General features: G+C 48.1%; 1 protein-coding gene across 1 annotated transcript in view; it reads right to left on the bottom strand.

Annotated features, from left to right (window-relative positions):
* Positions 1 to 9,482, bottom strand: part of LOC115539004 (serine/threonine-protein kinase WNK4) — a gene marked incomplete at its 5' end in the record, with an annotated part of 28,281 nt that extends 18,799 nt beyond the window's left edge. Inside the window, 6 exon segments of the mRNA XM_030350203.1 lie at positions 1,657 to 2,050; positions 3,820 to 4,039; positions 4,796 to 4,884; positions 7,772 to 7,929; positions 8,493 to 8,713; positions 9,310 to 9,482. Of these exon segments, the coding sequence (XP_030206063.1) occupies positions 1,657 to 2,050; positions 3,820 to 4,039; positions 4,796 to 4,884; positions 7,772 to 7,929; positions 8,493 to 8,713; positions 9,310 to 9,482 (1,255 nt within the window).
* Between the last annotated feature and the right edge of the window lie 8,018 nt (positions 9,483 to 17,500).

The raw sequence follows: 17,500 nt of genomic DNA, 5'->3' as shown, positions 1-17,500 counted from the left end.
CAGACACACAGACACACAGACAGACAGACACACAGACACACACACACACACGGACAGACACACAGACCGACACACAGACACATAGTCACACAGTCACACAGTCACACAGTCAGACAGACAGACAGACAGACAGACAGACAGACAGACAGACAGACAGACAGACAGACAGACAGACAGACAGACAGACAGACAGACACACAGACAGACAGACACACACACACACACAGACACACAGACAAAACTCATTTACATTAGAATCACACGCATGCTAACGCTAATCTTTTTATATGCTTGACAATCAGATGTCAGTGATGCTTGGATCAACGGGTACACAAACAAACACACACACACACACACACACACACACACACACACACACACACACACACACACACACACACACACACACACACACACACACACACACACACACACACTGAAATTGACATTAATATTTGAACCAATTAAACGTTACTGAAACTGTCTTTAAACTTCAAACTTGCTTGTTATGCCATCATTATGTCTGTCCATTATGGACCCCATTACAGCCATAACCAATCCTCTGATCCTTCTCAATCTTTCCTTGCCCTGTAGATGGTTCGGGGTCAGGGGGGGGAGGTTGTCCCCCCAACCGTGACCATCTAACGCAGTGTAAGCCCTTCGAGACAGTAACTGGGATCAAGGGGCAAACCAATCAAATGGACATGCCTTTAGAGAGCCATTGACCCACCATTACCATAGCAACAGCTCAGCACGATCACACACAGAATCACCAGCGACAACAGCCCGGCCAAGGACGGCTAAATAATTGAGCTGTACATCAGGCTTCACATTTCAGCATCGACCCATAGGTTACTTTGTCTCAGAGCCAGACCAATGGATGGCAGCCTGTCATCGTGTGTGCTCTCCCTTCAGACTCCCCCAGGAGTGACACATGAGGTGGAGAGGGGCTACGCTAAGGGACATCACAGGGGAACGGGGGGGGGTTGGAATAGGAATAATCCCTAATTGTTCTTTAATGTGATTACCGGGATTGAAGTAAATGAGTGGCACGGGGGGTGCTTGTTTCTGAATGATTATCTTGTTTCTGAATCCCGTTTGACCACTACATCATTATATGGATAAATGGGAGATTAATGCTGGTGTTTTCTGACTCCCTTGGTCAATGAGTTTGATCGTAGGTTTATCACGTCCGTGCCTCTTGCGGCAAAATCAAATGCTGAATTAAAAATAGCATGATCTACTTTAACCACAATCAGGTCGCGAAACGAATACCTATGACCTATTGTAATGGACCCCGTTGTTAACACTAATGCACACACACAAGCACACGCACACGCACACGCACACACACACACACACACACACACACACACACACACACACACGTGCAGGCATCTAAACACAGACGCACACACAGGGTTCAAGGGCAACCTGATCCCAACCATCCTTTTATGTAACATGGGCTGGATAGCTCTCTGCTAATGAGCTAGCTAGCTGCAACGAGGTCAATGTATCCCGCCATGCGTTCCCCAACCGGCGTTAAGACAGCATTCATCCGTCCTCCACGCAGACGGCCGTCTCTAAACGCGGCCTGTGGCCTGCACTCCGTGAGCGGGTGTGAGGTGCATCATGGGTATATCATACGTGGCTCACAGTTAGCCGAGGAGCAGCTGGTGTGGCGGCTGTGGACGAGCTGGTCCGGCTCCGGCTCCTCCGCCTCCGCCGCCGCCGCCGCCGCCGCCGCCGCCGCCGCCAGCCCCGAGTCCGCCGAGCCGCCCGCCGCCGGGGACGTCTGGCACGGCGTGGGGGTGCGGCAGGGGGGTGCGGGGCTCCCCTCCAGGCTCCTGTCCTCCTCCAGGGCCGCCTGCAGCAGCTGCTGCTGCTGCTGCTGCTCCTCCTCGTCCTTCCTCCTCCTCCCCAGCTGCCTGCTCTGCTCCTCGGCCACGCGCCGCAGCTTCTCTCGGTGCCGCTTGATGTTGGTGACCCGGTCCCGGATGGCCTTGGCCACCAGCTTGAAGTCCCCCTCGCACACGAAGCCCAGCACCACCTGGGGCGGGGAAACGCAGAGGTGAACACCTGAACCCGGCAGTATGAAAGGGTGAACAAGTGCATGTTCACAGCAACTAACATGCAGTATGAAGTGGTGAACAATTGATAGCTAACCAAGTGGTGCTACATATTGGTGGTGGTTAGTGAGGTCCCCCCTTCACTTTAGGCGTCTTTGAGTGTTATTAATTATTATTATTCTTCATGTTTAACCTCTGTTTTCCTTTTATTCCTAGTCTGTTTTACATAGTTTTGAATGACGACTATATGCTCTGTAAGGTGACCTTGGGTGTCTTGAAAGGCGCCTCTAAATTAAATGTATTATTATTATTATTATCCCCACTTCAACCCTCCAGTATGAAGTGGTGAACAAGTGATAGATCACCACCACAACAAGTTCACGGTCAAAATGCAAACACGTGACAGTCAGCAATGTACACACACGACAAAGTTTCTTCATCGTGAACGAGGGATTTGTTTGTCGGATTCGCGTTGACGGTGTTGTGAGGAGATCTTTTGTTGTTCCGACACGCACGCACGCAAACACATAGGCACACACACGCACACACACACAACACACACGCAGAGAGTCGAGGCAAAAGAGGGCGAGCGCGTCTTAATCCGCCCCTCAACACTTCATCAGATTACATCAGACGCTTTCGGACCCCTGTCTCACTGCATGGGCCGAAATTGACTCTTGATGAAAAGCGTCTCAAAGAGGTAAACAGACCTGACATTGGAGGCCTCCTGTTTCATTAAAAGTCACCTCGGCGGGCAAGGTCGAAGGCACCTGTGTCCTAACCCGCCACGACTTGACCTTGGCCCTCGCCCTTCGTTCTGGCGTTGCTAATCGGGCCGCTGATTGAAACGTGGAGCGGTGCCCTCGTCCTCGAGGACACGGCGGACCGAGAGGCCTTCAGTCCACGAGGGGTCAGGGCGGATGATTGGGCCCTGCTCTATGTTTAAGGAACCAATCAGGAGGGCAGGTGCTTTGTGAACGGCGAGGGAGGGGTTGAGTTAAGTGGAATCCAGGGGGTCATCCCTATGACCCCCTGGATTCCAGGGGGTAACCCTAACCCTAACCCTAACCCTAACCCTTCCCCAGGTCTTATGTTCCCCGGGTGCAAAGGGTTAGGGTCAGGTTAATGGTTAGGGTTAGGGTGAGGGTTAACCCTAAACCTAACCCTAACCATAACCAATCGGAGGAGAGACATTCTAACCAATCACAGGCGAATCAGAGGCGAAAAAGGCGGTACTTGCCCCTACCATCCTACGAAAAAAAGATTTGCTCACAGGATCCTATGTACCCCGGTCACATACAAAGCGGGGAACATAGGACCCGGGGAACATAGATACGCTCCCGAATCCAGCGGCCGAGGGTAAGAAAGACTCAAAAGACTGGAGGAACCGAACAACAAGAAGTGTCATCTCAACGCTCTGCAAAATTAACACACAAATAATTTTTTGTCTCCATTTTCGTGTTTCGCATTTTGTGTTTTCGTGATCCTAACCCACACTTCTATTTCGTAACATAGGAAAGTAATACATCATGCACTCATTGGTCCTGCAACATTAAGTCTATTCCTACAAAAATAACTAACTATTCAGTTACATAACGTCATAACAGACTTTCTGACTTGATTTTCTCTACGGGAACAGAGGCGATTGATTGATTTCGATCACAACACGGTTATGACATTTACTCCGATGAAGCTAACGACATCGGCTAACCTCATCAGCTAAGGCTAGGCCGGTGCGGCGTTTGCCTACCATCTCCTGGGCCACCTCCTCCGGAACGTCCTTGTAGAGCTCGAACAGGAACTCGATGGCGTTGTTGTCCTTGTACTTCCCGTGGAGCTTCTTGGTGTCGTCCATGCGCAGCCACAGCTTCAGGCCAGACTTCACCATGTCGTCCTCCTCCGCCAGCTCCACGTGCACGCCGTTGTACTCCTGGAAGAAGGCGTGGTCCAGCAGGTCTTGGATGGTGTACCTGGTGGTGGTGGAGGCGGACATTTTGGAATCAACAGGGGGCCGTTACTATACAGTGCCTGAAAATGGTGGCATGTGCGTCGTGTGCTAGTTGTGCGCTAGCAACACCGGCGCAGCGCGAGCACAGCAATACAGCACTACAGCTGTGTAGTGCTGCTGTGCTAGCCAGCATAGTTCTGCTGTGCTAGCTAACATAGTGATTCTGTGCTAGCTAGCACTGTGTTACTGTGCTAGCTAGCTCAGGAACACTGTGAACAGCTAGCTAGCATAGTGCTGCTGTGCTAGTTAGCATAGTTCTGCTGTGCTAGCTAGCTCAGTAACACTGTGACCAGCACTAGCCCAGCGCCACTGTGCGGTTTAGCCTATTTGATTTTCCCTTTTTCCATTTGCTTGACATATGCTTTCATGTCATATTTCATTATGACCTTCGGGCCTTTTGGCGGCCCAGTGAATAAACGATCCATTATGCCCAATTATGTAGCTTTTCTTTTTTTTTTTATAATCGCCAGTGAAGCAGTAAAGCTGTCAGTTCTATAAAGAAAAATCTGTAGCCTGAAAGTTTGAATTTGAATTAGTCATGGCAAAAATGGGTTTTATACATGCATTAACCCATCAACTTGAAACTATACTTTACTCAACCTAATGTGATGCGGAAAAGGGAAGTAAAGTTCATCCATTTAACCAACCATATTGAGAGAAATTATATGAATATATAGGCACTGTTGGTCGTTGGAGGGTATAAGAAATAGAAACATACCTCTCTTCTTTAACGTTGCGAATACAGCCTTCAATGATCTCTTTGAGCTCCGGGACTTTAACTTTGGAAAAGCTCTCAGGCTTTATCCCCTGGACATTGAGGTAAAGGAGAGGACAGACCATCACTTACTTTCAGTAGGCAGTGCAGGTTAGGTCACAGCCAATATAATTTGATTAATATCAGGTATATACGACTTGTTATCTGTAGGTTTCCACATATTAAAATTCAAGACTTTTTGAGACCTTAATACCCCCAAATAATCTGCCAACAATACATTTCCAACCATAGGTTCTTAAAAAGCCTTTAATTTAAGTTCCCAACATGTTCAGATTAACTTTCAACAATTTCCTATCAGAATCTTGCCTTAGACACACACACACACACACACACACTCTATTTCAACCCCAGCAGAGAAGCATCAACTCGGGACAGTTTCTGATGAAAGCAGGACCCACATCCCCCACACACACACACACACACACACACACACACACACACACACACACACACACACACACACACACACACACACACACACACACACACACACCGAAAGGCCCTCATGCCTGTGTTAACGGGGGCTGATCCCTGTGCTTTGGTGACAGTAGCCACACAGCAGCACGACTCTGCGGGGTCTCTCGCTCTGTCAACACAGCGGGAGGACACCAGTGTGCGAATAACCGACCAAGATCACCGTGTCCTTATCGCGTTTCACCGCGGCCTCCTCACACACGCAGGCCCACAAATGCTTTCTGGAGGTTTATGAGGCTCGATGCTTGGCTGCATTACAAGAGTACGAGTTAATAGATGGTAACTTGGGACGAAGGCGTAGGCGAATTAAGGCGGGTGTGGACAGGTTCCCTTACCCGACCCTGAACGGTCTGACTATGGACGTTGTTTGCTCAAATTGAGTTATTGCCCCGGTGCAAATAACAGATCGTAAAGTTGGGCAAAGAGGTACAGAGAGCCAACAAGGTAATGGCCCTCAAACCGACACCATTCTCATCCATCACGTCTAAATTATATGTCTTCAAATATAGGCTGTCTGGTCTGTTTGGTTATGACCGCTTTGAACCAGAATGTTACGCAGTATCCGTCCACTATTTGATATGACTGCAAATAATAAATTCAGACTTCCTATTTAGGAAAGGCAAATCATGTTGGCAGGAAGACTGAAGCAGAAGTTATCTGACAAACAAAAATTAAGCAGGAACAAATAGTGGATTGTGCTCATTTGTTTGCAAAGCCTAACAATCAAGATATGCTGCGTTCACTTAAATCAGTATGCGTGTCTCAAAAGATGTAAAAGGTACAATGTGTACCTCTGTTAATCTGGAGTGATTTTCGAGGTTACGGAAAATAAAACCCCCTATCCCTCCTAACGCGATTATAAAACCACACAACCCAACCCCCGTACGCATGCGTACCTCCCTGCTCCTCAAAGACCCGCAGCCAATCAGTGCACAGTAGTCAACAGGCTCCACTCTTCTTTACGAGTCGCGGCGATGCCAAGCTAAGCCTCCCAGGCAGCCATGACAGGCCGGCCTCGTGGCCGTGAGTGTGACGTCAGCAGAACCCAGGGCCGGCGTTCGATGTCTTTGGTGCCGTGCCCTGTGAGTGTTCCAGCGACTCTGGTTCACTCTGGCATCATCGCCCCTGCAGTCTTCCATAAAGACTCGGCCCCGTTTCTTTTTTTTACATTTCCATCTGTCTTGCAGAGTAGAGGAGAGGAGAGGAGAACAGCCTTCTTTGTGCGGTGGACATTAAGGCGAAAAGAAAATTAAAATTGAACAACACAAAAAGACACACTTGTGTTGTAAGTGCGGCTCTGTTGTCTCTAATCCTCGCCCAACATGGAGTCAGACGGGGCGGCTCCACTGCTGGTTTCGCTGCCCAAAGCCATTTAGCAACAAACCAGGGCCCAAGACTGAGCTTTTGTTATTATGTCCAAGAGTACGTCGTACATACATCATTATTTGACTGAAGAAATAAACTCCCTCGGTCTAACAAGTTTGTCAGAGCAGCCGTCCAGCCGGGACCCAAGCAAAGCGACAGACAGATGGACAGCAGCCCAATTTGGAAGTACGTACAAGCTCCCTATTCGGTGAGGCAGTTGCCCTAATTAGTATTCATCTGTATCGACTGTCTTAGGCGTTGTCAAATGAGACGCAGTTTCCTGAATATCATTGTTAACTGTTCAGTGTGTTTTCCGTCGACCCACCGTGTGCCCAAAGGGAAAAACAGAATAATGGTTGGGGCAACGGAACAGGGACATGGAGCTGGAGGGATCTCGCGCGGGCTCGCGGCGCTAGCAATAAACGTAGCGGAGTCTAGCATCTGCTACGGAGCGTCTTAATTGAAGGTTAAGGGAACATAAAAGCGGGCGGGGGGGGGGTTAGGCTACGGCTCTGCCTGCAGACGCAAGATTACCCCGTAATCGTGTGCGTCTTAGAAGCTCAGGTGGTGGTCGATGTGAGGTAACCATGGAAACAGGAAGACGCACTTATCCTGGTGGCCTCTTTCCATCGGGGAGTAGGAAGGGAAGCACGCGTGGCCGAGTACGTACACACACACACACACACAAACTCATACATGCGCACAAACACACACACACAAACTCATACATGCTCACAAACACAAACTCATACATGCTCACAAACACACACACACACACACACAAACTCATAGATGCTCACAAACACACACACACAAACTCATACATGCTCACAAACACACACACAAACTCATACATGCTCACAAACACACACACACAAACTCATACATGCTCACAAACACACACACAAACTCTTACATGCTCACAAACACAAACTCATACATGCTCACACACACACACACACACACACACACACACACACACACACACACACACACACACACACACACACATACACACAAACACACACACACACACACACACACACACACACACACACACTGAAATCCGTGCGTACTCACGCTGGTGACTTTGCGGTAGATCTGCGCAGCGTTCTGGCACTCGGAGTAGGGGTACTCGGAGGTGGCCATCTCCAGGATGCACATCCCGAAGGCGTACACGTCCACCGCCTCGTCGTACTTCTCCTCGTACATCTCCGGCGCCATGAACTCTGGCGTTCCTGACCGGGGGGGAGGGGGAGAGGAGGAGGGGGGGGGGTCAATGTCAGCCATCGGAAGGGTTATCCTGAAAGTATATTTAATCCAAAAAGTTACGTTTTAATTTGTATTGATTTATCAGATTTAAGACTCTTGGGATTCTTTATGGTTCTTTAAAGTTACGTTTTGGTAAAAAACACTGCCAGGTCCTACTGTGTACAGCTCTGGGAGATATGGGAGATACTGTACATCAGTGTGCAGGCACTTCATCTTTTAAGGGGTCAAAACAACCCATTTTAATCAAAGACATTGGATAACTAGGTTTATACCAACTATGTTAGTTTTGACTTGGTGCATTGCCAAAAACGAACACCGAAACACACACAGCTGCCAATGAGGCTGGAATGATGTGTACAACTATGGTGCGACTTAGATATATGAATATAGATACTATAAAAATGTAGTATATAGTGCAGCAGACCTATTACCACCAATAAAACCACATTAGTCGGGAAACAAAAATAGCAGGGTTAGGTAAGTGAAAAAAGAGAAGAAAAAACAACCCTAGCTAATTAGTAACACCTACCGATGACGCTCTTAGCGAAGGAGGCGCTCTTGAGCGTGGCCAGGCCAAGGTCCCCGATCTTCACAGAGCCCGTGGGCCCGGTGATGAAGATGTTGTCACACTTGAGGTCCCGGTGGATGATGGGGGGGGTGCGGGTGTGCAGGAAGTGGAGCCCCCTGAGGATCTGTCGGCTCCAGCTCTGGAGCAGCTTCAGCTTCATCTCCTTGAAGCGCTTCAAGTACCTGAAAAGGCAAGTTTAGGTCATTTTTCCTTCGCCTAAACAGCGTGTCACATTGCCACGGCGGCAGGAAGCTCTTAAGAGCGCCCCGATGCGATACATCTTGTTGTAGTACAATCACTTTGACGGCAGAACGCTGAGTACTTTCCTGGAAATACTCGGAAATCCTATTTTTTTGTGGGGACAGCACTGTGGGACTCTTGCTATGGAGAAGGGTATAGACTAGTCAAAAGCTGTCATAGACCAGTTTCAGGAAATTGTTTAACTTTTAATTCTTGTTCAAGTTCTTATTATTTTCAATTGACCTTTGTTCAATTTGTACACTGTGTAAATGCTTATTTTCCACGGCAACAAAGCTCTTTTCAAACTTTTTATTGAACAGAGAGAGAGAGAGAGAGGGAGCGAGAGAGAGGGCGGGAAGGAGGGAGGGAGGGAGAGAGAGGGAGAGAGAAAGCTAGTAGAGTGCTAGAGAAAGAGAGAGGGGGAGAGAGAGCTAGAGAGAACGCAAGAGAGCGAGATAAGAGCGAGAAAGAGCGAGAGCGAGAGCGAGAGCGAGTGAGAGAGCGAGAGCGAGAGCGAGAGAGAGAGAGAGAGACTAACGTTTTGAGGGTGCCGGAGGTCATGAGCTCAGTGACCAGCAGGATGCACTTGTGTCCCTTCACCGTAGACTTCCAGGAATCGTGGAAGCGGACGATGTTGGGGTGCTGCAGCCCCTTCAGCATCTCCACCTCCTCGCTGAACCGCTGGCGCTCCGCCTTGGTCAACCTTCGCGTCTACACAACACACACACGCACGCACGCACACACACACACACACACACACACACACACACACACACACACACACACACACACACACACACACACACACACACACACACACACACACACACACACACACACACACACACACACACACACACACACACACACACACACACGATCATTCACATTCATTCATTTAGTTAATGAAGCCATCTCAAACAGCAACAAAACAATAAAACCTACTAAAATAACAATAGGTATGCACTGATACTATATATAAGTGTGAATACCTAATAAGATCAATGCCTTGTGTTATAAAAAAGGTCTTTAGACAATAGACACACAACCCTTAAAGTCAGCTCATTCCTAACCGTATCACTCAAAAGTTTAAATGAAAAACTGAAAGATGTTTATGGTTGACGGAAGAGAAGCTAAATGCACTCATCATTGCACAAGGATATGTATCATTATGCAAGCGGGTGGCAAAAACACCAGCACAAATTACGATGTTTTATTGAGAGTAAGGGGGCGGTGGACTGTTTAGATAAATCCTGGTTATGTTAACTAATGAGACCTTGGAGGGAATCTCAAAAGGCCTCATCTATCGTCATGAACCTAGGGTTACATAATCCCTTTTTCTCCACTCAACTCACAGGGAGCGCAATTTGCACACGTTCTGAGGGACGGCTTCCGGAATACCACGGAAAGCTGAGCCGAACACTGCAATCACGGCCGGTGAAAACTGGAACAGTTGCAGGATGAATAGCCTGATTTATCGCCGCCTAGAACCCAGGCTACCTGCGGTCGACGCTGGGTGGAAAACTCCCCAGAGGACTCGGCAATGAATCGGCCATTGAGGCAGGATTCTGGGAAAAACACTATGCGAATATTTATGTTTACAATCGACATAACCGCTCTCTCTCTCTCTCTCTCTCTCTCTCTCTCTCTCTCTCTCTCTCTCTCTCTCTCTCTCTCTCTCTCTCTCTCTCTCTCTCTCTCTCTCTCTCTCTCTCTCTCTCTCTCTCTCTCTCTCTCTCTCTCTCTCTCTCTCTCTCTCTCTCTCTCTCTCTCTCTCTCTCTCTCTCTCTCTCTCTCTCTCTCTCTCTCTCTCTCCTCAAAGTTTTTTTCTGGCAGATACCCCGGCATATTGAGAGGACAAGAGAGTTGTCCTAAATCAGTGTGTATATACACCATAACATAGGCTAAGGAAAACTTTGTTTTGCCATATCTTGCATGAGTACTACTATGAGTATGAGTATAACAACTGTGGCACTTTCAAACAACAATGCCTCTCCTGATGCCAAATCAATTTACAATTAACGAAAAAAGGCCACTTTGTGTTGCAAAGTACAAGGTGTGTTGTCACGATTAATTTACCCTCTTGATATGCATCCTGCATAACAATCAGGCCTTTGAATCCGTCTATCTGTTAACAACATCCATGTGTTGTGTTTATTGGGTCAAGGTAATACCTTGCTTTGTCCTTCATTTTCATTAGCATATTAGCTAGCCATCGCCCTGTAGCCATAGAATGCATTATGCAAGGCACCCTGCATTAGCACCGGGTGTGCGTAGTCTACGCGACTGTAAGCACAGCCAGTGTGTTTGTGTTTACGGTACATCAATGTACCAGAACGCTCTTCCCCCGAGCGTGGAGCCAACAGTTCCTCCGGTCGGACAGTACAAGATGAGATGTAGGGGGAGTGGGAGTTTGCCCGCAGCAAAGCGTTTTTTGCTGCTTACTTGGAAGCCCTCATGTTCCCGAGTTCCACAGCCGCAGAGTTTCTCAGCCAGCCCTGGCCGGTTAGAAGGAAAGTGCTTTTGGAAAATCGCAAAAAATGCAGTAGGATGTCAGAGAGTAGTAAATTCCTGAAGGATCCAGTCGCCTGCTGCAGAATTCTGAACCGAAACACGGTCGATGGGAGGTTTTGACTTTCGACTGCTAATAATAAAGATGCCTGTTTGTGAAGAAGGCCATCTAGAAAACTCTGTAAACATTGAATGTGTTGACATCAGAATCAAAGTGATATCATTCACAGTGCATCTGATGCCTGAAGTGCTCTATTCAAGAAAAAAACTAGCAAACTGGCAAATAGGCACGATTTATTGCTCTAGAGGGGAAAAAAGTGCAACATGGCAGTTAGGATATACTGATCCAACATGACCGTTGTGCGCTGTTTAGTAGTCAGTAGATCAGCAACGGTTTGCCCAAGCACCCACTATGGGCTGGCTTATCTGCCATTATTTTCCTCCTTCCACAACAAACCATAAAATCATTCCCGGAAAATATGAATCCATGTTTGGTAAACAACAAGAGCAGAGCTGGATGGTGGATCGTCCCTGAAGTTTGAGCAGCTGAGAGGTGACCTAAGGTGTGATTTCATTCCAGCCAATCAGGCGCTAGGAACTAACAAGACCGTATTAATGAGGTGTTGGGGTGCCTGATGTTTTCATGAAGAATATCAAAACATATTGAGACAATATGATTTTATCATACAGTATATTGAAGCAGCACTATAATTCTCGGGAACCCTAATTTCAGTTTGAAATTATTTGAAATTATATGTTATAAATGTAACCCAATTGGTAATTTGAACTGCGTGGTTACATAAAAGGCAGGTGCTAAACACAACGTCCTCTTCACTCACAATAATCACATCTGTGTAGAAAATCGCATCAGGTTTTTCCCGATATGGATCTCCTTGGGCAAACCTGATTCAGATGGAATTCCTTCTGTGAAGAATCCTCCCAATTCGAAATACCTTGGAATTAACGCAAGGGCAACAGTTAGAGATAACCTAACCAAAGTCATAACTGCACTGAAAAAGTTACCCAGTGCAGCTTTAACTCGGGCCATGTGCCCAGGCTGGAACCATTTAAGGGTTACTGGTGCTGCTCTGCACTTTCCGGAGTTAGATAAGCCAGCACTGCAGACAAGCGCTCACTGATTAGACACTCAAGGTCTTCGCTCTGCTTCTGCCTGCTGCTATCCCCCCGCTCCGGCTCGTCAAGACCAAATCCCAGGGGAAAAAACTATCTTTTATCCTGGGAGTCTGAAGGCCCTGAAGACACTATTCCTGTTGCAGTCCTCTGAGCTCGCAAAGGCTGTCCCACCCGACGTATAGAGTGGGAGCTGTGGCAGTGGATACACAACACTTGATATAGTGGTCATGTGTTGTGAAATCCAGGCCTCGCTTCCTGGCTTCCAGCTCATGAAGGTCTCCTTCCATCGGACTATTTATACTTGGCCGCTGGGGGGCTGTGTGTGAGGCACGTGTGTGTGCGTGTGCGTGTGAGTGTGTTTGCATTGTGTGAGTGTGTTTGCATGTGTGTGAGTGTGTGTGTGTGTGCTTGCATGTGTGAGTGTGTGCGCTTGCATGTGTATGTGTATGTGCATGCATGCGTGTGTGTGTGTCAGTGGGTGGGCTTCGGGGGTCCACAAAGCAGGGGCTGGAAATACCTGGGCCTGGCGCCACATAAGTGGAGTTACATAAGTATCGGAGTGCGTGGCAGAGGGGTCGCGGGGATTAAGGAGACTTCGTCAGCGCCCGTATTATGACAACCGGCGTGCAATACACAGTGTTTGGGCCAGCATTAACACCCAATGGCCACGTTCACACTCTGTTGACACATCGGGGAGGGCTTTACAGGTTATACATGGCCCTGCAGTACAGAAAAAGGAGAGTTGTCCCTAAATAAAACGGGATCAAATCAGCCTGGAATTGAGAGCTGACGCGACATTCCGTTGCAGACGTTGAGACAGGTAGCGCTGATTGGTTTTGTGTTTTGTTCGTATCGGAAATGACAAACCGGGGATGAGGGGACGATGGGTATTGAGGCAGTTCTATACAATTTTTACACAGGCACAAAATACTGAAGGGGTTTGAAGTGGGGACAATGTGGATCTTGTTGCCCAGGCAATGAGACCACTGCCACTGCCAGAAGGTGTGCAAGATGACACGTAACCTTTTCCAGAGGTACACACCATATTACTGTGCTGCGTGATCAATCACCCAAGGCCAAACCGTGTACCGTTACAGAGGCTGTGTGTCATCGAGGGAGTCGACTGGTGGGGTGAGGGTTGGACCCCCGGATAAATGGTTCCTGGTTCTATTCCACGGTCTAAATGTCGACGTCCTTGGGCAAGAGGCCTCTCCCATACTTGCTCATGAGTGACATAAAAAGAAAAGATTTGCTGCAACTCGAATTTCGTTTGGAAGTGTCTGCTGAGCAACAGGAATAACTCAAGAGGTTAATATCTGGACTCGTGCTCGCGTCCGTGGCCGAGAATCAAAAACCGAAGTCAGGACGTCACCTGGCGGCCCTGTCCCAGCCGGCGACGACAGACACGGGCCCCCGCGAGCAGGTACACGCACGTACGCAGCGGGGCGCTGGAACTGGGACAGCGCGCCATTCAGAGGCAGTGTTGCCAGATTGGGCCCGATTTCCCGCCCAATCTGGCGACACTGTTCAGAGGCAGGAGGTGTTGTGGGAACTGAGGTGCCAGTGTGCTGCCGGGCTGCAGAGGTTCTGACGGGCTCTGTTCACCGACTGACTGGCCCACGGTACAGGCCAGTGGCCCTCTAATCTAATAAGGGCCGAACGTTGAGAGTAAGTTCTGTCTATGTTTACGATCGCCATAACCGCTGCCCGTTCCCCCCCCCCTCTATGTGTGTGTGTCAGACTTGATTCTCTCTCTCTCTCTCTCTCTCTCTCTCTCTCTCTCTCTCTCTCTCTCTCTCTCTCTCTCTCTCTCTCTCTCTCTCTCTCTCTCTCTCTCTCTCTCTCTCTCTCTCTCTCTCTCTCTCTCTCTCTCTCTCTCTCTCTCTCTCTCTCTGATAACCTCACCCTCAACCTGTGGCAGTGGCGCCCATGCAAATGACCCCGCAGCGGAGGAAAACACTTGTGTCGTATCTCCTAAGTGCTCGGATATCGACCCGAGGGTTAGTTAAGATCCTCGCTGGAGACTGAGTCTGTGTTTAGTCTGTACACAGAGCGGCCTCAGATGGGCAGTAACCTGCATTCATTGACGCACGTCAACTCCGCTTCTAATTCATCCCGAAACTAATTCATAAGAACCAAACCTGAACAAGAACATATAATGTTCTGAACATGTTTCCTAGAATTTCCAAAAGTGCTGTTTTACGCTGTTTTGACCGTATTCCACAATGAGCTGTAGTTTATAACCATTGCCATACCATTATCAGGGGTTTTATAATACATCTTGCATATTTACATACCAAATAACCATAAACTACAACTTTCGAACTGTTAACAAAGAATAAAGGTTTGAAAACGTTTTTTAAAGGGTTTCAAAGTAAAATGCTGCTGCCATTTTTGTCATCCCATTTTCTCTTTGTCGTCTTGCATGTTCAGAGAGGGTTTTCTTGTTCTACAATCGCAAAAAAAGCTCAGCAGAATGCTTTATAAGCAAGACTGGAGAGTAGCGAACAAACAATTTTTGTATTTGCACTATGTGTGTGCAATGCAGAGTGTGTCCGGAAGGAATTACATGAGTGAGGGACTGCCTTATCTGATGTCCGCTTCGACCAATGAGTCGAACAGTTTGGCTGACCTCCGGTGATCACAGTCAGAGGCACGTTGACAGACTGTACAGGAAGTTCTGGGTTGTGCCTGTGGTTCTGTTTGTGAATGTGTCTCTGCATGTGCAGATGTGTGTGTGTGTGTGTGTGTGTGTGTGTGTGTGTGTGTGTGTGTGTGTGTGTGTGTGTGTGTGTGTGTGTGTGTGTGTGTGTGTGTGTGTGTGTGTGTGGTGTAACAGCGGGGAACAAAAGATCAACCTGCTGCCTGTAAATTATATCACCGGAATGTGAGCGAGATATGTGTGTTAAAAAGAACCACAATTTGCCCTTGAGAGAGAACCAGAGAGCGGATCACAAGACTGGTCCAACACCACTAGGTGGGCCCTCCCGCAGAGTTCTCACTGGTGTCACCCACAGGAGGAAAACAAGACGCTGAAAGAGAACAGGGTTGGTTACGTTCGTTAGGCGTAACCAACACACACACACACACACACACACACACACACACACACACACACACACACACACACACACACACACACACACACACACACACACACACACACACACACACACACACACACACACACACAGATTTTGATTCCAGTCATACAAAAGCGGTGACGATTGTGGGATTCAATTTTTTTCGGGATGGTGCAATTCAAAAGATTTGCCACGTTTACAACCATTGTCTTGTCTTCCGGTGTATAACTTGTAGGATTTCATTTGACTGAATTGAAGGCTGCCGCATAAACACACAAGACACCATTTGGGATATTACGCTTTTGTCCGCACACATGATTGAAAAAGGCCTGTGTACACAATGGCTCAGCGGCGGCGCCTGAGTTTAATTAACGAGAGTAATGTGTTACACGCAGCGCCAGTGTTTTATCACGCCGGTCACCGGTGCGTCCCCACATGTATATGCAGAGGGACATTAGAGTGAGTGTTCTCTGTGTGTGTACAGTGGGCAGGAGCCATAAAGGCCACTGTGACGGGGGCCACAATGACGTCTTAAAGGGGAAGTTCACCCAAAATCATTTTATGGCTGTTGTGTCTTTTTCCCCATTACCCCAAATCAATCCTAGGTTCCTGCAACGCAGTTGAAGTGAACTTCCTGCTGGTCTCCCAACTCAAGCCTTCTCTTTTCCTGTGATGTCGGAGCGCCTTTCCGGGAGATTCTGGGTGGCTAGGGAGTTATAATCGTTCAATAAATGAATAGATGGATAAAAAATGCAGAGAAAACTAATGAGGCTGGGTGTGAGCTGATAAGACTTGAATGCTTGGGGAGCTTCTTGTTTTTATCTTGCTCTGCCTCTTGAGGCTCAGTCAGGACGCCGGACAGACAGGGTAAATGGTGCCGCGCCAGGACAGATAACCACTAGCAAACACAACCGCAGCTAACTGGGAGGAGGGGGGAGGGGGGAGGGGGGAGGGGGGGGGAGGTTCTGGTTAACAACGTGAGGCCGTGCATGCATCTCATGGGAAGGAAAGAGAAGATTATATATGTACACGCACCAACTAAACCACATGCGCACACACACACCGAAAAGGACACACACAAAGGCTGAACCCGCCTCTGAACACTGGAGAACTCACTTGACTACATTAAAGCAACGTGTTTATATACAGAGAGCTATTTTGAGAGCAGGGATCGGTGCAGGCTGTGAAGAGAGATCCGAAACGGAAGGTCTGGCAGATAGATCTCACAAGGAGTGGGGTCGTGGTGTTTATGGGTAGGCTGAGAAAATACACCATCTGTGTTTGCTGTTGTGTTGGGGACTCCGAGGTGTGAGAACCCCCCCCCAACCCAAAGAAATATGTACACAACAAGGGTCCCGGGCCGGCCCCTGAAAGGTTTCCCCCCTTTCCAAGATCTGTCCTGCTCAATTTGTCACCAGGACTACCTGGGCACTCGGGGGCCTGTTTACACTCACAACATGGTGATTAGGACACACACACACACACACACACACACACACACACACACACACACACACACACACACACACACACACACACACACACACACACCACACACACACACACACACACACACGGTCTCTGTGTCCGTGGTCTGTCGGTTAGATGGATCAACATGGCTATACTGTAGGGGTTCTAGTTTGCTTCTCAGATTATATGAACCCCTTGGCTCCACACTGCTGGGTCACAAGTTAGTTAGTACCTGAAGTCATTTAGGTATAAATACACCTTCAACACACACGCCAGAACCTGAGCTGGTATATAAATGCTCACGACACACACACACAACACACACACACACACACACACACACCCACCCTGCAGTGAATCAGATTGTACTGTCAATGCCAAACACAAATTCCTCCTTCTTCTATAAATACACCAAGCAAGAGTGCTTTCCCCGATCTGTATTGACGGGTTTAAGTTTAGTTTTGTCATGTTGTGAAGTGGGGTGGGGGCTGAGGTTTAAGGGCACTTTTACACACTGTTGTATATGCCGTC

This window comes from Gadus morhua, unplaced genomic scaffold, assembly GCF_902167405.1.
Source record: "Gadus morhua unplaced genomic scaffold, gadMor3.0, whole genome shotgun sequence".
Taxonomy (NCBI): Eukaryota; Metazoa; Chordata; class Actinopteri; order Gadiformes; family Gadidae; genus Gadus; species Gadus morhua.
Note: the sequence above shows the minus strand (reverse complement) of the source record. Positions and strands in the feature narration are given on the sequence as shown.